Source organism: Notechis scutatus, chromosome 3, assembly GCF_049901735.1.
Source record: "Notechis scutatus isolate UNSWTSFEM ecotype Mainland chromosome 3, rNotScu1.2, whole genome shotgun sequence".
Classification (NCBI taxonomy): domain Eukaryota; kingdom Metazoa; phylum Chordata; class Lepidosauria; order Squamata; family Elapidae; genus Notechis; species Notechis scutatus.
In genome coordinates this window covers 114,566,607-114,588,894 of record NC_142011.1, presented here as the reverse complement: position 1 = coordinate 114,588,894, position 22,288 = coordinate 114,566,607, and the positions used below count along the sequence as shown (strand labels likewise).

Below are 22,288 nucleotides of genomic sequence, written 5' to 3'. Positions count from 1 at the left end.
TCTCAAACTGTAAGAGAAAAAGAACAAGTATAAAAAATAGAAAGAAAGACACATAATAAAGCAGTTAGCAATTAGCATACAGCCTGAATCTGTAAAGATGAAAGTTTTCAGGAAAACCAAGCTCATAATGAACAAAGACTTGCAAAAAATGTCAAAAACAACAACTATTTTTCTTTCATCATGTAAAAAAAGGAAAGGAAAACAAATTTCTGATAAGCCTAGCTGAAAACTTTGTCACTCAAAAGATAAAGGAGGGAACTATAGGATCAGCTACACCGGACTTATTTGCTACTAACAGAGATGAAATGATAAAGGGGGTTGAAGTTGCGGGAACTTTGGGGGAGGGTGACTGTCGTATTGGAATTCAACATAATTCATAATGTAATCAAACAAAGTAAAACTACTGTCTCAGACTTTAAGAGACCTGACTTCAATAAACTAAGGATTTTATAAATAGCAATCCTAAAGGGTTCCTCCCCCCCTTCAGGATTGCTATCTCAAGATGCTTGGAAAATCGGAAAAATGAGATTATAAAAGCTCAATTTAACACAATACCACAGAAATAAAAACGAGATCCCAGATGAAAACAGTATGTTTGCATAAAGAAATTTCTGACAAGCTGGGAGAGAAACAAGGACAAGTATTTAAAAATGGAAAGATGGACATATAACTAAAACAGAATACCAGCAAATAGCTCAAATCTGCAAGGATGAAGTCAGGAAAGCTAAGGCTCAGAATGAACTAAAAGTTGGAACAAATACCAAAAATAATTTTAAAAGTTTGTTTCAACATGTAAAAAAAAAAGTCAAGGAAACAATTGTTCCACTAATGGAGAAGATGACAAGGAAATGACAGGCAGAAGGGAGAAAGCAGAATTGTTAACTTCATTCTTTACATCCGTCTCCAGACAAGGAAAAAAATAGTCCAAACTATTAAAACCAGTATCATAAAGCAGTGGTCCCCAACCTTTTTTGTACCAGGGACCAGTTTCACGCAGAAACACTTTTTCAAGGACCGGGGGGGGAGGAGGAGTCCGAGTTTGGTGGTTTGCTTGCAGACGTTTCATTACCTGACTAGGTAACATCTGATGTTGTAATAAAACGTCTGCCAGCAAACCACCAAGTTCAGGGAGCGCCAATGCCTCCTCATTGCAACCCTGAGCGACAGATATTCTCTTCTATTGGGACATTTAAAACGGAGGGTTTCAGCTGCAGATTCAGGAACTGCGCCTGGCTGAGGAGCGCCTTCAAAACAGCGCTGGGCGGCGGCGGCCCACGGCTGTCTCCGCGGCTCAGGACAAGTCCCTGCAGGACGGCTGAGAAGCCCCGCCTCTCGGCCCTGCCTCCCTCAGCCTCATCCCTCAGGTGTCTCCCTCCCTCAGCCTCATCCCTCAGGTGTCTGCCTCGTTCCTCTCTCAGTCGCTCTCTCGCTCCTCCACCAGCCCAGGAAGAAACTGCTTCAAAGAAGCCGGCAGGGTGGCTTTTCCTGTCGGCGCAGCTCTTCCGAAGCGCCCGGCCGCCCGCGGTTCAATCCAGTGCTCCGTTCTGCCTGCCTGCCTGCCTGCGTTTCTGGTTGTTTCGGAGCAGTTTTGGCTGAGTAAAAGAGGCGAATAGTTATTATTCTCAGCCGAAGCTGCTCCGAAACAACCAGAAACGAAGGCAGGCAGGCAGGCAGAATGGAGCACTGGATTGAACCTGGATTGATTGGCGGCGGGGTGGGGGTGAACAGGCGCTTCGGGGGAGCTGCGCCGACAGGAAAAGCCACCCTGCCGGCTTCTTTGAAGCAGTTTCTTCCTGGGCTGGTGGAGGAGCGAGAGAGCGACTGAGAGAGGAACGAGGCAGGAGGAAACCGAAGCTGCTGAGCCAGAGAGTAGGACAGGCTTTGGTTGCTTCCTCCCTCCCTCCCCTTCTTTCATTTGTGTCCTTGATCCCTGATCCCAGCAGCATTCACCGAAGGCGAAGAAAGCCGCCATTTTTTTTTTATTTTTTATTTTTTTTTTCTTTGCGGCCCGGTGCAAAGTGATCCACGGACCGATACCGGTCCGCGGCCCGGTGGTTGGGGACCCCTGTCATAAAGGACATAATAGGAATACAAATCAAAATAGGCAAGAAAAATGGTAAGAATCCAGTCCACCAGGATCAAATCGATTACATCCTTCAGATCACCAGGATAAAATCGCTTACATCCCAGAAATCTGAAGGTACTGGTAGATGTTATCTCAGAACTGTTGAACTATATTTTTCAAAGGTCCTGGAGCATCAGGATCTTTGGAGGGCTGAAAAAGATCTGGTTCCCATCTTTGAAAAAGGGGGAAAAACAGATCCAGGAAATTACAAACCGATCAGCATGACATCAATATCTGGAAGTTCCTGGAAAAGATAATCAAGCAAAAGATCTGCAAACACCTAGAAACAAGCAAAGAAGCCAATATAGGATTTGTCAAAAACAGATCATACCAGACAAACTTTATTGCAAAATGACTAAATTAATGGATCAATTAAATGCTGAGGATATAGTATACATGGATTTCAGTAAGGCATTTGTTTGGCCTACAAATTGATGACTGTTCCTATGAGTAGTGAGTCACCTATCATCAACACACATACATTTTTTGCTCTTGGGGTTAACGTTGAAATAACAATATGGAAACAAGACCAGATGAGCTCATTCTCATTGTTTTATAAGATCCAATCTAGGTCGGTCCCGGGACCAGAGGTTTTGTCTTCCGAGCTTTCAGACTCATGCTGGAAATAGAGTGAGCACTAGAACTCTCAAAAAGCCATTGTCCCTGAAATTCTGCTTTTGGGGAATTCAGGACTGAATCATATCGAAAGATTCACATTTTTATGCGGGGGAGATATATTTAGTAGAGATGGTTGGAAAGTATTACTGTGGTCGTGCTTCAGGTAGCATATTTGTATTTACCTTTGGATTTTTTCCTATTCATACACTTCTTAATCAGTTGAAATGAGTTGAGGATGGGTATCCTTACAAGTTTAATTTTTACATACACACACACACATGCATGTCAAAAGTTATATTAGCCATAAAAGATGGCATGCAGGGGTCAATATCTGGCAGCAGCTGCAGCCCGCTGACCCCATGGTCGCTGTACTCTGGGGCTGCATAGCCCATGCAGCACAAGTGAGTTGATTACCTGTCCAAGCAGCAGAGGTGCAGGGGGGGAGGCACACAATCCAGATGTGCCGCGTGGGCCACAGGAAAGCTGAGAGTCGGGTCAGAGCAGATGGGTGATCACGGGAGGCTTGTCTTTGTGTGGCAGCATCAGCAGCAGACAGAAGTGCATAGGAGACATGCAACCCGAACATGCTGCACGGGCTGCAGGCAAGCTGAGAGATGGACAGAGTGGGCGGGCACCTGTGGGAGGCTCGTTTTCATGTCTCTCCACATGCCTGTGACTTGTGCAGAGTATTGGGATCGCCTGCCTTCCACCCCACGCCTCTGCCTCTGCCTCTGCTACTGTTGTCAGCCATGCAAAGATGAGCCTTCCGCAGTCAGCTGCCCACTTCAGCCTGACTCATGTTTCCTGCGGCCTGCATGATGTCAGCTTTGGAAGCCATATTGAAATTCGATGCTCCCATGCTGCCACAATTGAGCCTGAGAAAGTGGGAGGAGGGAATACATTTGAGTATATCTAGTTAGACAAAATAAAATTCTTTTTCTAGTTCAAGGTCATGGAGTGTTGCACATAATGAAATGGGAATCTTACTTTAGGACAGATGGTGATTGGATCATGTGATGTGATGATGGCTAGGGGAGATGGATTTATAGTTTCGACTTTTGCAAAGAAGCCCAAAACGTTCAGGTTCGGGATTCACAGATGTGCCAGTTACTATCCAAATAAAGGAACCTTTGAAAGATGTCTGTCTTGGAGTTATTGGTTGGAATGGAGGGTTGCTGGAACACTGACATCTGGATTGCCTGCCTCCTCCCACCATGGACAGGTAATCAATTCACCTATGCTGTGCAGGTGTGGCTGCTGCCAGACACTGTCAGCCTCCATCACCTCTGGTGCTGGTCCTGCCCATTGCCCTGGGCTAATGACGATCTTCAATAGGGCTTATTTTTGGGGTAGGGGTAACATTAGGCACGTTTTAAAACAGGCTAGGTCTTATTTTGGGGGTAGGTCTTATTTGTTGGAGAAATTGCATTTAACTTAGTTTTTCAATTGTTCTCTCTAGACGCGATTATGAGAACAGGCCTCCCAAACTTCAGCTGCTAATGGAAATACGAGCTCATTATCATAAGAATGATCCAAGCTGGACTGCTGAACCAGAAGCCCCCATTGATTATTGCTATGTACGTCCTAATCACATCCCGACCATTAATTCATTGTGCCATGAGTTCTTCTGGCCAGGTAGGATTTTACTAGATCAGGGCGAGCCAATCTTTCCTGATCTAAATGCTGTATCTGATTGATGAATCGCTTGCTGGGCTGAGGTATTCTACTATCTCAGTAGTGGTAGTAGAAGTAGCAAATTAAAAGATTTTGACATATGTAGGGGATGGATTTAGAATGGAAATTCGAATTTTTTTTCTCATAATAATTTTGTGCTTCTATTACTGTCTGATTTCTCTTTTTTAAAAAAACAAATCTGAAAGTCTCACTGCTAAATTTAGGCCATATGCCATTGAATATTGGTAATTTGATTTTGTCCCATTAGGGGAGAGATTTAAAAGATAAGAACAGATATGTTTTATCTTCTCATGGCTTATAGCATCTATGTTCACACTCTGAAAATCATACTTCCAAAATGTTGAGGGGAGGGCAGAGCTGCCATTGAATTTCACTAGAATAACTTCATGTGCTTTTATGGAGGTAGGGATTATATGCAGAGCTAATTTGTCACACTAAGTCCAAAGATGACACAGTGAAATCTAGTTGAGTTCAGTTCTTTATTTGCCTAATACATAGTTTCCCAACCTTTCTAGCTTTGTGGACAGCTGGGGGAGGGATAGTTCCACCCGAGCAGCTGGAAAATGTGCGTACACCCACTGCACCATTTGTGTGAACAGTGGGCGCCGTTTCCACGACACAGGTGCAAACCGCTCATGGCCCAATACAGGTAGTCCTCAACTTACGACAACAATTAAGCCCAAAATTTATATTGCTAAGTGAGAAATTTAAGTGAGTTTTGCCCCATTTTACAACTTTTCTTGTCACAGTTGTTAAGTGAATCATTGCAGTTGGTAAATCAGTAACACAGTTGTGAACCTGGCTTCCCAATTGGCTTTGCTTATCAGAAGGTTGCAAAATGTGATCACATGACCAGTGGTGGGATTTAAATAATTTAACGACCGGTTCTCTTCCCTAATGACTGACTGGGTGGGCGTGGTGAGGGGTATGTGACAGGCAGCACTCCGCCTCCTGCACCCCCCGGGAGCAAAAACAGGCCAAGGGGGGGCATGCCATCCTCCCGTGCCCTGTTTTGGGCCTAGTGTGTGTGGGGGTGCCATACTTCCCCATGTCCCATTTTGGGCCAACTGGGCCTCCCTTCACTTACCTGAGAGCCAAAATGGGGCGTGTGGGGACTCCTTGAAGGGGCAGGGAGGGGAGGGGCCCGCCAGCAATTTAACAACTGGTTCATCCAAAGTGGTGTGAACTGGTTGAATACCACCACTGCACATGACCCCATGACATTGCAATGGTCATAAGTATGAAACAATTGCCAAACATAAGAATTTTGATCACATGATCATGGGGATGCTGTTATAACTGTGAAAAACAGTCATAGGCCATGTTTTTCAATGCTGTTGTAACTTCGAATGGTCACTAAATGAACAGTTGTAAGTTGAGGACTACCTGTAGTGGGATGGGGCCTAGGGGTGGGTGAGCCCTAATCTAATAGACAGAAACTCATCAAACTAAAGCTATAATCTTCTAACCTAATAGATTTACCTTGAGAGATACTAGGGTGTGATTACCCTGAAACTTTTTCTCTCTTCCCGTATCTAATTTAGGACTGTGCAGTCTCTTATTTGGGGCCTGCTCAGTCTCTTAAGTGTTGCTTTTTCTTTGGGAAGCTACAGTGCTGTGCTGGAAATTCCATGGTGGGCATGGCCAGGGTGGGCATGACACAGGACCCCACCTCCACAGACATGGTTTTATAAACATATAAAATTAAGGAGGCGTATATTTCTGTGACTTTGTTTTTTTAATACATACTTGATCTACTTGATGACCCTATGAGAGACCAGATTAAGAAACTGACTCCATAGGAAGACTAGAGCTTTAAATTATTGACATAGGCTATAGTAGCAGATTCCTGCAAGCCTGAACGGTAATATATTTTACTCTTCCTCCCTTTTATAATCTTCTGAGTCATGGACAGCCTCCTGGAACACTCTGAAGGCACTGTTTTGGGCCTGGAAGGCCTCCTGTAACATTCCAGAGGCCCCATTTTGATTCTGGATGGTCTCCTGGGGCACTCTGGAGGCCCCATTTTGGGCCTGGAAGGCCTCCTGGAGCACTCTGGAGACCAAAAGTGGTTGCGGGTAGAGGGTGTGCACTCCTTTTGCTACCAGAGACACCGCAGGCCAGTCCTTTGGCAGACCGGCTCTGCAGGCAAAATCTAAGCACCCCATGGGCCAGATCCAGCCCATGGGCCTTGAGTTTGACACCCCTGGTTTAGGTGATCTCTCTACAAGAACGGGGGGGTGGGGGGGGGACAGTTCAAGAATAAGATAATATGTAGTAACTGACTATAATGATGAATATATGACTAAGTAAAATGCTACAAAAGTTATAAGTGTACACCTTAATTGTGAAGTTATTTTTTCAGCACCATCATAACTTCAAACACTTGGCCTTTGATAAGCGAGGTCTACCTGTACAATGCTTCTAATGAAATGGACTGTCATCCACAAGTTTATGTTACATTTTGATATTTAAAATATTTTTGCTGCAATATTGTTACCACCTGGAAAATATCTTTTTATATATTTATTTTTATATGACACACTAGCACGTAATTATTTCCGTAATTAATATGTCATTGTTTGTGGTTTCCTTTTTTCATTATTTATAGGGATTGATCTGTCAGAATGCCTGCAGTATCCAGATTTCAGTGTTGTTGTTCTTTACAAAAAAGTTATAGTTGCTTTTGGTTTCATGGTGCCGGATGTCAAATATAATGAAGCATATATTTCTTTCCTTTTCGTTCATCCTGAGTGGAGACGATCAGGGATTGCAACTTTTATGATATATCATCTTATTCAGGTACTGAGAAACATGACTTTAATTCAAATATTCATTTATTCAAGTAAATAAATCTGCACTTGTGTGACTTATTAATTGTTCAGCTTTTTCAAAATTAAGGAGGCTATTTACCTAATTTTTTATTTTGCTTTTTCGCCTTGATGTAGCACCTGAAAAAATACCGATAGAGGAGAATATTTGTAGCTCAGGTGAAATGAGGGGTCTTTGGTGCACTCAGCTTGATTTTTTTTCTTGCAGATTTTTCATTATCCAAATTAAAGTAACATCATCAGTTCTAGTAGGGAGTGGGGTTTCTTTTTATGCTCAAGTGGCTTGCCCTGTGAGGGTTAGTGGGAGTGGTCTTGGTGATTTTTTTGGTTAGGCTCTTTATTGTTAGCTTGTTTGACAGTTCTTTGATTGGTTCTTAATTGTTAGTCTAATGCTAATCTTGATGTTTCTCTGCTCATCTGGATGTTCAGCACTAGTAAGGAGATATTTTAGTCTTTTTGTTCTCTTTATTGGCTTATTAATTGTCTCTTTTGAATAATAGATTTTGTTTATGTGTCTATTCATAACGTTTGTCAGAGTGCCAGACTTCCAGGAATTTTCTAGCATTTTTGGATTTGGCTTGGTTTAGCAGTGATGGCTAACCTTTTTGTCATCATGTGCCGAAAGTGCGGGCGTGCGTGCCCGACAGGGCGCGTGCCTGCACCCATAATGAAATGTGTGTGCAACCCCCTCCTGCTTGCCCTACACATATGTGTGCGGCCCCCGCATCCCACTTTTGGGAGGCTTGCTAGGCCCAAAATGGGGAGTGGGGATGGCTGCGCTGCACCCCCCTGCACTCCCCTGCCCCCCACATGCACACACAATACCCCCATGCTCCCCCACCTCCTGTGCATGCACACACATCTCCCGCATGCCCTCCCCACACAAGCACGGCGGAGACCCGAAAATCAGCTTGCCAGTGGGATGCGCATACACGGTAGAGCTGACTGGGGCGACGGCATGCGTGCCATAGGTTCGCCATCATGGGTCTAGGATGATCAGTTTCCCAGTGGAAACTATAGTTAAGTCTGTCCATGTATTATGAAATTAAGGAGTTTTCATCATGTCTTCTGACTGCTACTTGATGTTCATGGATACGCTGTGCTAGTCTTCTGCCTGTTGTCTTACATAGTAGCTGTTGGGTTTTCACAAAACAACAATTAAAATATCTTTTTGAGAACAGCATAATTCCAGGTTATCACTTCTCTATACAGACATAAAATCATTTACATATTCATCTTTTTCTAATCAGTATCTTTCTAATCATTATACAGTATTTACACTTTTGTCTGTCCTATTTACACTTTCATATTTTCTTTTCTCATAAAACAAGATTTCCCCTGTTATTACTAACCGGCGTGTAACACCTTTATATCTTTATATTACTGTCCATTCAAATCTCATTTAAGATTTAATTTATATCTTAACACTTATAACATTGAATTTCTAACCTCTATTTTATAACATATAACTCTTATCAACCGAATTCTGCTTGGTACATTCCCTTAGAAATACACACTAGGTTCTAAAAAATACAATTATAACATTCCATTTCATATAATTTATCAACCAAGTTCTATTTGGTACATTCCCTTAAGAATCAATAAATTCTAAACAGAAAAGGAAGTAAAGTAATAACTTGTTATTCTATTCAAATTCATCTTAACTTCTGATATTCATATTTCTTTTCAATTATATTTTAATAAATCATTGATAACAGTTAAAATATTCCCATCCTTTCCCACTTCCATTCTCTTATTCTCTTTATTTCATTACATAACAGTACCAATTTTATCTATAATTTTAATCACGTATATTTCATATTTTCTATACCCATTACTATTTCTAATATAACAATACTATCTAATGTACCCTTGCAGAATCCTCTTTCAATTAAGTTTTCAACCATTATCTTTGTGAATCCTTGTACGTTTTCCCTGCTTCTCTATATCCTGCTTCTGTCCTTTATAACTTCTCCTTTCCATTTTCCCCCTCTTCTTCTCCCTCGCCTTTTTGGCCCCCTTTCTCTCTAATTCTAATTCTCCCTTCTGTAATCCTTACTTCTGCTTCTTCCTAGTATTGTAATTACTCTCCAAGCTATTCTTTTTTTTGGTTGTTTTTTCAGATCTTAAGTTTTTCACTCCCTTTCCCCCCTTTTCCTTTTTAACTCCACATAGAATTACTTGATCATTAAAGATGGCTTCTTCTTTGTCCTGCCCGTCTTGTTCTGCAAGCATTTCTTGTTGTTTTTCATAATTCAAAATCTCCATTTCTTAAAATTGAAATATGAAGCCAAAAGATCCTCTTCCCTCTTGTGCATCTTCATTCTGCTTTTAAGTTCCATTTTAGCTCTTCAAAAACATCTCAGAAATCACCATCAGACTTCTAGTTTATCCCACTTTAACCACTTTTAAACAACCACCCAATTAATTTTAGTCATTAAAATCCAACAACCAAAAATTCCAAAAATCACCAAGTAATCCAAATAATCCAAAACTGTTTCTTCTTGCTTCTTTTTTCCACTTTCTCTTTCCAGAGGATCTGTTATCTTGTAGCCAAGTTTCAATGACAATGTATCTTTTAGCAGTCTTGTTAAAATTTCACTGTTAATTCTTGTTAATTTCAGGTGGTCCTCCTCCATTTTTTCCCGATCCCACCCTTTTCTTTTTTTCCCCTCCCCTTTCCTCCTTTTAAAGGTTTTAAAATATCCAAAAGTCTTTATTATCCCTTTGACATTTTATTTTCAGCTGAAAATTGCCTATTAATGTTAAAGTGGATTTATATCAATTTCTTGCTTAGCATTTAAAGCTAATTACAACTGTCAATGTAAGAGGGGAAAAAACACCAAGTCTTTTCCCTTTCCTCTCTCTTTCGCCGCTTCAAAGATCTTCTCTGGGAACAGTATTATTCTTTATAGTTCAAGACACAGGGTACCTTGTATAATTGCTTTCTCAATTCGACCTGGTTAGTCAAAACTTTCTCTTTTATCTTCCTCCTGCACAATCTTGTCCAGTCGGGTTCTTCTTTGTGGTGGCCATTTCTGACCACCACTGCAACCGCCTTCAGGAAAGGGAGTAATGGCCAGCTGAGGAGGAGAGATGCGGCTCTCCTCAACCCCACTGGTAGTTTCTCCCCCCTTTTCACCACCTCTATGGGTTGGCTTAGCCCCGAATCCAAGTGGCTCGGGGCACTCCGGCGGCGATCGCGGATCGAAAGCGCACACGATCGCGGATTTGGTCCGTCGCCGAAGAAGCCCAAACTAGAAGTCTGATGGTGATTTCTGAGATGTTTTTGATGTATAACAGTATTATATTTTTCACAGAATGTGTTGGGTTGTGCTATGTTGTGTTGAATGGTCAGGCAATTTTTGATGAAGTTGTGTGAATAACTATTTTGTTGGAAGATGTTGCATAGATCAGTGATCCCCAACCTTTCTTATGCCGCGGCCCGGTATCCCCAACCTTTTTTATGGCGCGGCCCGGTACTGGCATTAGCTGGGCGCCGCCATCTTTTTTTGATGAAAAGTGCTTCCGGCGAGCTTTCTACCTGGAAAAGCTCACCGGAAGCACTTTTTCATCAAAAAAAGATGGCGGCGCCCAGCAAACCAGCGGCCCGGTAGGACTTGTTCCACGGACCGGTACTGGTCCACGGACCGGTGGTTGGGGACCCCTGGCATAGATGACTTCTTTCTTTTTTCTGATGTTGAGGATTGTTGTGCTCATGTAAATAATGTTCTTACATAGCTTCTCTTGTGGGTGGTTAGGTTGTTGCTTTGATAGCGAAGCACTTGGTTGGTGTGGATAATTTTGAAAAAAATATTTTTGAAAAAATCCTGAACAAAGGTGAATCCAAAGTTCTCTTTAACATATAAGACTCCAAATAGCTAGAACTCAGCTTCTTCATAAAATTTGATTTCTAGTCTCCTGATTACCCTTCCTGTTCTTTTCTGAGCCTGTTTCTATTTTTTTAAAAAACTTTCTATAATGTGATGCCCTAAATACACACATTAACGTGGAGTCTGTCAAAGCGAAATAAAATAAAGTAATTCCTTCTTGTAATTTTGAAATTATACTTCTGTTTATGCCTTTTGAAATTACAAGTGGTATTTTCACAGCTGCATGACAATCCTGCTCATATTCAATTGAGTATGCAATCAATTGCTATTTCAATATTTTTTTACTTTTTTAATTACCAATCCAATTGTTGCCCATACTATGCCTTTATCACTGGGCTGTTACCTGATCTCTGCAGACATCTTGTCTGTTGCTTTTCTCTCTCTGCTCCTTGGGCCCCCAATCTCTGGATTTTCTCCTCGTGGCTTTTTCTAAAATGGCGCTTGTTTTCTTCTGAAATCAAACAGGCCATTAGGGCCTCCATTCTTAAGTCCTGTTCTAGTTTGCACTCAAAAACAGCTGAAACAATGTCCCACATTTCATCAAGACTATTGATCAATGTCCCCATATTCATCAAGACCAACAACACCTTTTGAGATTTAGGAATCTTCATCCCACGCTGTTCCAGCTCAAGGAATAAAGTCTGCATGTGCAACAAATGCTGCTCCACAATCACCTGTGGCTGCAGCCTGGCCCTGTACAATTGTTTCAATAATTGCACAATATTGCATGCTGATGCACTCATATGAACACTTCTCAATTTCAGCCAAACCTCATTTGCAGTCCTTAAGTCAGCTACATTCAAAAATTGTTCATCTTCTAAGCTTAAGATGATGTAGGCCAGTGCCTTATCATGCTGCCTTTGGTCAGCTGCTACTAATGGTGCCTTGGGTGTATTAACAACAATATCCCAGAGCTCCTTAGCCTTCAGGAAACATTCCAATTTTGGACTTCCAGTGGCACTTCCATCAAAGACGGATCAGAGACTACGATCATGCGCGGCTTCAATCTGTGCTCTACCCATTGGAGGGTCCCAAATGGGACTGGATCCACCCTGGAGGGGTGGTGAAAGAGTAGGAGACCACCAGCTGGGTCGAGGGGAGTCGCATCTCCCCTCCCTGGCTATGTACACTCCCCTTGAAGACAAGCTGTAGCAGCAGTCTTTAATGGCTGCCCTGAAGCTATTAAGTTTGTGCTGGAGCAGTGAACTGGTGAGCGGTGTGTGACCAGACAAAATACTTTGGATTTTTCAAGGCAACCCCGAGAAACAGAAGGAAAGAGCCCTCATTTAAGATGGTGGAAGCGGCAATTGGAAAGTAGCAGGAAAATTATAAGGTAAATAAAATTGGACTATAAAAGGACTGAAATGGGAGTGATATTGTTCAGAAAAAACTTTTTAAACAATAACAGAATCAGAAATTAAATTTGGAATATCATACAGAAATTGGATTAATTCAGCATTGATTAGAATGCTGGACTTGTTGGAATTGACCATATTTAAAAGATATAATAGCTAATGATTGAAAATTAATGGAGTTAATACAAGCAAAAAAAAAAATAACTTTAAAAGGTGGAAAGTGAAAACCAATGTAAGAACACCACCTAATGGTTAAAGGAACTTCTTTCATGATTTTATGGAAAACTAATGGTCTAGTAAATGCATGAATTGGAAATGAAATAAAGGTTATAATATAACAATAACCCTGGAAGCACAAAAATGATTACAGCAAAAGGACAAGTGAAGATATTATCTTGGGACTATTTGGTGGATTGGGAATGTGATAAGGAAACAGAAAGATTAACAACAGAAACTAAGATAAATGGATACTTCTGGTAAAGATTAAAATAAAAGACGTTGGCTTTTAATAAAATATAGAATAACTTAATTGAATAAGCAAAATGAATGAAATGTGCAAACAACTCAAATCAGAACTGTAAAATGTGAGTGGAATAGTAAAAGAAAGCATGGAACTATGGGATATATTGGCAGAAAAACTAGAAATGGCGACGCAGCTCACAGAAGAACAAAGAAAGTCCAAGGAGTCAGAGTTAAAGAACGAAGAAACCAGCCCAAAACAGCAAAAAGAACAGTGGACATAGCAAAAAGACACGAAAGGAATTAAAATTAAGACTTTGATGACAGATGTGATAAACAAAAGGGAAAATACTTCCAAGATTAAATAAAAGAAAAACTCATACAAGAAGAAACTGCAAAAGAGGGAGGGGGAAAAATAAGTCAATGGGAGATGAAAACCAAAATAATAATAGGGGAAAAAAGAGGAACTAAGAGAAAGGACTGGAAAAACTTAGAAAGGGGAAAACAGGCTAAAATTAGAAGAAATTACAGGGATGAGTGACTAAGAGATGATGGTTAAAGATAAAATAAAGGGAGTATTCCACATGGAAATATATTTTGGTTTTGGGTTTTTTTAGAAATATAGATTGGGGAGTTTTGAAGGTTAAAGTGTATTCAGAATTACTTTCAAAAATAAAGAAATAAGATTAATTGGAATTACATATAAAAAATCTTTTAGTAAAGTAACTTGGCCCCCGGTACCTCTCTTTATATGGGCTTTAATTATATTCATGGTCATCTTAAAAATCATTACCTATTTTGTTTACCATTCTGTATCTTCTATATATACTTCTCCACACATTTCACTCTTCATAATTCTATCTTATTCAATCCATCTTAATTTAAATCATTATATTTGTATCTTTTGCCCATCCTTTATTATCCCTCTATCTCATTCCTTATAATGAAAAAAAAAAAAAAGAATTTCTCCTGAAATCTCTAATCAGAGTATGATGCCTTTCTATCCTCTCCCTAAATATTAGATTAACATTTAAAATGACACCTAATATCCAATCTGATTCTGCTTGGTACATTCTATCTATTAATTTTTACTTTTAATAACAATAAAAACAGAGTAATAAATCGGAAATGTTTAAATACATAGTATCTTCCTAAATACGTAGTTAAATAATAAATCTAAATAATAAATCTTATAGCATTCTCATTGCCTTTCCCTTCAATATTTTATTACATTTTAAAAATCAATCATTATTAAACATTTCAACATTTTAATTTCTTATTAACTCTTAAGCCATTCTAATTTTCTATTTCTAATACAAATATTACAATACCGTCTTATGTACCTTGCAAAATCTTTTTTAAGAAAATTCATGCTTTACCCTTTATCCCTGAAAAAGATTCCTCTTTTCCCATCCAATTTTAAAACTTTTGTGGCTTTTCTCCGCCTTTCCCCTTTCTTTCTTCCCCCACCAGATCTTCCTACCCCCGCTTCTTCTAACCTCTGTCTTGCTGGCATCCCTTCTCTGTTGTATTCCCTTTTTCTCTTGTTTGCTATCATTGTATTTATTTTGCATCATATTTTTCTCTTTCTTAAATGTTTTTTTAAATCTTAAGTCCTTCATTTTCCTCGCTTTCTTCCTTCCTTCTTCCTTAGATAAATTTTGGGATTCATTAAAGATGGTGTCTTCGTCTTTTTTCTTGCTGTTGTTCCATCTGTTGCATTGTCTGTTCATAGTTAACCAGCGCCATTTCTAAAAATAGAAAAGCTTTTTCCATGCCATCTTTACAGGCTGCTTTTGTTTGCTCATATTCATCCCTCAGTTCCTCAAGGGAGAAAACCATTATAAATCTTTTCTTGTCTTTTTTCCCTCTTTCTTCTTACTCCAACCAAAATATTCCAAAAGAAAAGTAAAACAATCCCAAAGTCCACAATCCTCAATCAATCCAAGCCAAGCCAAAATTTCCACTTTCTCTTCCAGGGGTAGTATCAGACAAAGGAAAAAAAAAATCCAAATCTGTGTTTTAAAGCCTTATTAAAATTTTATTTCTGTCTCCAAATCCTTAAGGCATCTCCTCCAACAAAATCCAACCAGATAAATATATTTTTTGTCCTCTCCCTTCCGACTTATCCCATAAAGCTAGTTTTACCTGGAAAAAAAAAACAGGTTTCTCAATATCCGTTTGTTAATTCCGTCGGGAGGGAGAGTAAACTTTCCTTTCAGCACCTCAGAATTGCCGCTTACTTTCTCTTGTGGAAAGAATCATCCAAAAAGCCATCACTTCCAGGAATTAAATTAAATATATCTCAGAGTCCTGGATCGACCAAGAAGACTTTCACTTTTAAAAACTTTCTCCTCTTCCTCCTGCGCATACTTGCCCAGCTGCCGGCTTCTTTGTGGCGGCCATTACAGACCGCCGCTACACCGTCTTGGTAAAAGGAGGTTCTGCCGGCCAGGGAGGGGGTCTGCAACACCCCCAAACCCTTTTCCGGATCCCCCTACCTTCAGCTGCCCCTGCAGGGCAGCCTTGCTCCGCACCCTTTCGGATCGGAGCCCCAAAAGTGGCTAGCGCGGCAGGGATCGCGCAGCTTCGCGAATCCCTACCGCTCGCAAAGCTGACAAACCGGAAATTTTATGCTCATTTAGAAATGGTTTAAAATAGAATTGTATTGTATAAGATAAGGTTTTATCTGACTTGTAAAATTTATAATGGAAAAAGGTTCAAATATGTAATGGTTGGTGATGATTTGTTTGTTTTTGAAATTAATAAAACTTGAAAAAAAAAGATTAATTGGAATTAAAGGGGAATAAGACCTCACTGTAAGAATACTATATAATTATATATGAGAAAAATGTAAGAGTAAGAGAAATTAAGATGGTTGTATACATGATTATATTGTAAAGTATTTGCAATGAGATTATTACATTATGATTAAAAAGTGATGAATGGAAATTAAATAAAATTCCATAGGCAAAATTCCATAGGCTAAATGGAAACAAAGAGGAAATATGAATGGTTATATGAATATATCTGGAATAGAATAGAATAGAATTCTTTATTGGCCAAGTGTGATTGGACACACAAGGAATTTGTCTTGGTGCAAATGCTCTCAGTATACATAAAAGAAAAGATACACTCATCAAGAGTCAAGAATCATAAGGTACTTAATAATAGTCATAGGGTACAATAAGCAATCAAATCATACTAGGAAACAGTCAATATACATCCTAAGAGTATAAGCGACAAAGTTACAGTCATACAGTCACAAGTGGGAGGGGATGGGTGATGAGAAGGTTAATAGTAATAGTGCAGACTTTGTAAATAGTTGGACAGTATTGAGGGAATTATTTGTTTAGCAGAGTGATGGCATTTGGGGAAAAACTGTTCTTGTGTGTAGTTGTTCTGGTGCACAGTGCTCTATAGCATTGTTTTGAGGTAAGGAGTTGAAAGTTTATATCCAGGATGTGAAGGGTCTGTAAATATGTTCACAGCCCTCTTTTTGATTCATGCAGTAAGTATACAGGTCCTCGATGGAAGGGAGGTTGGTAGTAATTGTTTTTTTCTGCAGTCCTAATTATCCTCTGAAATCTGTGTCTGTCCTATTGGGTTATAGAGGTGCAGATGATCAAACCAGACAGTTATAGAGGTCCAGATGACAGACTCAATAATTCCTCTGTAGAACTGTATCAGCAGCTCCTTGGGCAGTTTGAGCTTTCTGAGTTGGTGCAGAAAGAACATTCTTTGTTGTGCTTTTTTGATGACGTTTTTGACGTTAGGTGTAAGATTCATTGTAGATTGGGGGGGAAATACCATATGGATCCTGAATGGGGGGGGGGGGGAGAAACACATGCATATAAAATAATAAATAGGGAATTGTTGTTAATTGGAAGGTAATAATTAAGAATGATTATATTGATATTAGTTTTATTTTATTTTTGTTTTTGTTTTTTGTTTGCTATACATCGGCTTTGAGAAAGTAAATGAAGAAAATATGTAAAATAAAATAGGTGGTAAGCTGGAAATGAAAATAAGAGGGGATAAAGTGTGGAAAGTACTGTGTTTCTACAACAATATGCCCCCCCATAGGAAGTCCCAGCATGTTTTCTAGGCATAAAATGAAATTAAGCCCCTACCCCCAAATTTAGGCCTATGTTAAAACTTGCAAAATGGGGGGAAGGGCGGGGGAGACTTGCCATTAGAAGCGCCCTGCAGGCAGCCACGCCTCACCACCAGCCACTCCTAATGACTGATCATGGCGGAACGCAGAGGGCTCCCTACCCCCGCCAAGCACCTTTGCTGCAGACCCGGGTCAGCGGGTGGGTGGCAGCAACGTGGATGTCCACCAGCAGTATTTCAGCTGCTTCTCGGGCCTCCATAGCTTCCACGGTTCCCGCCGGCGCCGCCTGCCTGCTGACCCAGATCTGCAGGAAAGGTGCTTGACAGGGGTAGGGAGCCCTCCGTACTCCGCCATGATCGGCCGTTAGGAGTGGCTGGTGGCAAGGTGTGGCTGCCCGTGGGGTGCTCTAAGCGTGGGTGTGTGTGGGGGGGAGAAATTAATTAACCCCCGAACAGACATCCTAGCCATTTTTTCGGGGCTCAAAAAAATAATAATAAGACCCGGCCTTATTATATGAGAAACACAGTATGTTTTAGGACGAAAATGTTTTTATTACTGGATTAATGAATGGAAAATATGAAGCAAAAATTTATTTAAAGATTAATGGAATAGATAATGATTTGATAGAAACTAGATACAAAAGCTGGAAACGTAACTGACTATGTATGTATGTTGTAACCTGAAATCACATTGCTCACTTGAAGAGATGTATAAAAAATAAAGAAGTGTTTATATATGTATGTATGTATGTATATGTACATGTACATGTACATATATATGGGAACATTCCAATTTTGCAGCCCAAATAATATAATTCTTCTGTCTGAAACAAGGCAGAGAGCTCTCCTTGAAATCAATAGCCATCCTACAATCTTCCTCTGCCTTGTTCTCTTTTACTATAACACAGGCAGTCCTTCATCTTAATTACAGTTCAGTCTTACTGTGTACTCTGGATCCATAACCTGTCAGAGTATTGTGCAGTATATCTGACTAGCACACAAGTAAGTAAACCTGCAGGATTCGTTTACATAAGAAATTTCTTTATATACAATACCACACAGCAGAAGTCAGCATACAAATTCAGGAACACAGAAGCAATATTCACAGAAGCCAGGGTAGAGATATACAGAGGCCTAGAGACCTAGATTTACAGAGGTTACAGTTTGTAGAGCAGGGGTCCCCAACCACCGGGCCCCGGACCGGTACCGGTCCTTGGAACATTTTCTACCGGGCCGCTGGTTTGCTGGGCGCCGCCATCTTGTTTTGATGAGAAAGTGCTTCCGGTGAGCTTTTCCGGTTGGAAAGCGGCGTTTGGGTCCTGAAGGAATCCTCGCGCCTTAGTTTCATCGAAGTGGGGGGGCGGCTTCGAACAAAACTAAGGTGCGAGGATTCTTTCAGCACCCAAGGCAAGGCGAGCCGAGCGACCGTCCCGAAGCCCATCGACAAAGGTACAAAGGAGGAGCTGAAGGTGGCGGGGAGAAGCAGGGGACGGCTGGCTGGCCGGTCGCTCGGCTCACCTTGCCATGCGTGCTGATGCCAGTACCGGGCCGCGGATCATTTTGTGATGCCGGTACCGGGCCGCGGATCATTTTGTGATGCCAGTACCGGGCCATGGCACAAAAAAGGTTGGGGGCCACTGTTGTAGAGGACAAACCAATTCTTATATACAGTTCAGCAAGTCAAAGCCAAGCCCAGACTCCAAACTGTCTCTTATGGTCCCATACAAAACAAACATTATGTTTCAGTTTCCAAACAGCTCCCATTGGCTGACCTGTTGCCATGTCTATTCCAGTTCATGAACTGTATACACTGACAAGGATGTCACAGATAACACAACATTAGTGTAAATAGAAGATTGTATGAAATCTTAAAAATTAAGAAGGGTTACTCCAGAAAGTAATGGTAATAATTCCAAAAGAGACTGTTTTAAAGTATGGAAGAAAATTGTAACATCAACAACTACTGAAATGGGTTACAGCAGTGGCCCCCAACCTTTTTTGTGCCGTGGCCCGGTACCGGCATCACAAAATGATCCGCGGCCCGGTACCGGCATCAGCACGCATGGCAAGGTGAGCCGAGCAACCGGCCAGCCAGCCGTCCCCTGCTTCTCCCCGCCACCTTCAACTCCTCCTTTGTACCTTTGTCGATGGGCTTCGGGATGGTCGCTCGGCTCGCCTTGCCTTGGGTGCTGAAAGAATCCTCGCACCTTAGTTTTGTTCGAAGCCGCCCCCCCCCCTTCGATGAAACTAAGGCGCGACGATTCCTTCAGGACCCAAACGCCGCTTTCCAACCGGAAAAGCTCACCGGAAGCACTTTCTCATCAAAACAAGATGGCGGCGCCCAGCAAACCAGCGGCCCGGTAGAAAATGTTCCAAGGACCGGTACCGGTCTGGGGCCCGGTGGTTGGGGACCCCTGGGTTACAGAGAAAGATTGTTCTGTAGGAGAAAAGGAAGACAAAATTGACTCTTTTTTTCCACTGTTTCTCAATCTTTTGAGCTGGAGAAATGTTTTTCAGGCTCCAGGGAACCTTGGCACATTTAGGTTCAAATATAGACCAGAGGTACAACATTGGATTTGTTTCGTGTGTGTGTGTATGAAAAAATTTCATTATTTTTTAGTTTAAGAACACTGTTAATCCATATATACTCTGTGTGTGTGTGTGTGTGTGTATGCATTAACAGTGTTCTTAAACTAAAAAATGAATTTTTTTCCTTTTTACATACATATGTGTATTGAGTTGTTTATTACTAAGTGTTATGGGATGAAGAGTTTTATACTTGTTAATTAAAGGGGTAAAGACATTATGAAATAGTTTATATATGTCATGATGATGGGAAATCCCTTTCTTAAAGGGACAGATGTGCATTTTATTCCTTCTCTTACTCGCCCCCCCCCCCATTTTTCTTTTTTTCTTCATTGTTCCTTCCCAAACTAAATCATTGTTAAAAAAAAGGTTTCATGACTGTAATGCAATTCTAGCATAGCAGACTCACACATGCAACCAAAGTATGGATCCAATATGTAGATATCTTTGTTATAATAAAGCAAAATAGAGAAGACATGTTAAAATAAATATTTTCAAAGCAATATATTTCACAAGGGAAGAAGAAAAAAAGGTACTACCATTCCTGGAAATCCTCATCTGCAGAGGAAATGGTGCAAACTAGAAACACAAGTCTATTGAAAAACCAGCCACACTAGCCAAGCGCTCCACTAATCAAACTAACAGCCCAACCTCCCACAAGAAGACCTGCATAAGAACATTTTTCAGTACAAACACATTACAGCAAACCAGAAAAAGAAAACAGACCACTTATGTAACATCTTCCAAACAAATACTCCCACAACTTTATCAAAAAGTATGGGACCACTCAACCCACTATAACACAACCAACACAAGGCATGAAAATGATAACACTACCATATATCAAAAACATCTGATACAATCAACATACTAATATAATCATGTGTCATGACTGCAGCATACATCTAAACCCCTCCAAAACATTTTAAGTAATATGTCAGTTTATTTAAAAGAAAATGGTTCACTTCTCCAAATGTGCCGTTCTTGAGGTTTCTTTAAATGACTACTGGTAGTCTGAAGTTCTCTTTGTCCTTCAATATTGTAAGAACTCAGTTTCAGTGCCAATGTTTCACTCCTTACAAGGGAACAACATGAACAGTGTTATATGGAAGCTAATGTAGGATCTGGTATTTCTACTGTCTTAAATTATTTACCTTATTAAAAAGAGGAATCATGTAACCTTGATATAATTCTTTTTTTCTTTTCTTTTTTACAGACTTGCATGGGAAAAGATGCAACTCTCCATGTCTCTGCTAGTAATTCTGCAATGCTGTTATATCAGAAGTTTGGATTTAAAACTGAGGAATATATTTTAGATTTTTATGACAAATATTACCCTTTAGATAGTAAGGAGTGCAAACATGCCTTCTTCCTGAGATTGCGACGATAATACATAAACTTAGTAGATATGTTTGTACAAAACCTGTCAGTAAAGGAAAATTTGGCCTAGAATGCTGCTCACTGCTCTGTTTTATTCATTGGATAAGCTGGATATTTGCTGTTCAGTTTTTCTGAGAATTCTTTGACATTTCTGAGAAGAGGAATTCTTGACAAGAAAAATCAATTAAAAAATAAAAAATGCAATTTATTGTAGAGGTGAAATTGGATCAATATTTTTGTGAAGAACCTTATCAGTTCAAGTGCTAAATAATAACAGTATCAATACAGGAGAATATTTATAACTTGGGGTTTAAAATGAGGGGTCTTTGGTGCTCTCTGAGCCTGGTTGTTTTCTTGCAGATGTTTCATTACCCAAATTAGGTAATACCATCAGTGCTAGTAAGGAGTGGGGCTTGCTTTCAGTTTATATTCTAGTGCAGGGGTCTGCAGCCTTAAACACTCAAAGAGCCACTTGGGCCCATTTTCCACAGAAAATAAACACAGGGAGCCACAAAATCTGGGTGGGCGTAGCCAACTCAACATCACTCACCCAGTCACATGACCCCCAGCCATGCCTACCCAGGTTTTGTGGCTCCCTGTGTTTTCTTTTCTATGGAGAATAGGTATCTCCCTCCCTCTCTTCCCCTCCCTCCCTCTCACCTTTATTTCTCCCTCTCTATCTCCTGCTCTCTCATCTCTCTCTTTTTCTCTATCTCCCTCTCCCTCTCATCTTTCTCTTTTTTTCTCTCCATCTCCCCCTCTATCACCCTCTCTCTCTATCTCCCTCTCTCTCTCTCCTCTTTTTTTCTCTTTCATCTTTTTCTCTCTGTGTCCCTCTCTCGTCTCTCATTCTCTTTTTCTCTCAATCTCCTTCTCTATCTTCTCATCCCCCTCTCACTCATCTCTCTCTCTCTTTGTCTGTTTCTTTCTCTCTCTCCCTTCCTCCCTCCCACTCTCCACCTCCACGTCCCAACCCACACACCCAGGGAATAACTATAAGGAAATTTGACTACATTCTCTCTATCTCTGGAAAGATATAAAAATAAACCTTGTGTTGCAAAAGGAGTGACTGTCAGGCTGTGGATCACTGCACTCACTTCAGAGAAGCATCATCCTAAGCAGCAGCATGCACACGCACATATATGCATCCTGCAACTCGGTCCAAAATGGCCAGAAAATATAATCCCTGGGCACCCCAGAAGACATTTGGCAAGCAAAGAATGGGAACAA

General features: G+C 40.6%; 1 protein-coding gene across 3 annotated transcripts in view; it reads left to right on the top strand.

The window, feature by feature from the left end:
• KAT14 (lysine acetyltransferase 14) overlaps window positions 1–21,280 on the top strand; it is a 139,788-nt gene extending 118,508 nt beyond the window's left edge. For 2 of the 3 annotated variants that reach the window (XM_026683182.2, XM_087960981.1), the window contains 3 exons: window positions 4,203–4,378; window positions 7,050–7,240; window positions 20,895–21,280. In XM_026683182.2, the coding sequence (XP_026538967.2) occupies window positions 4,203–4,378; window positions 7,050–7,240; window positions 20,895–21,068 (541 nt within the window). In that variant the 3' untranslated portion in view covers window positions 21,069–21,280. The remainder of the gene's footprint in view (window positions 1–4,202; window positions 4,379–7,049; window positions 7,241–20,894) is intronic. The other variant, XM_087960980.1, reaches the window with a different exon arrangement.
• The last annotated feature ends 1,008 nt before the right edge of the window (window positions 21,281–22,288 follow it).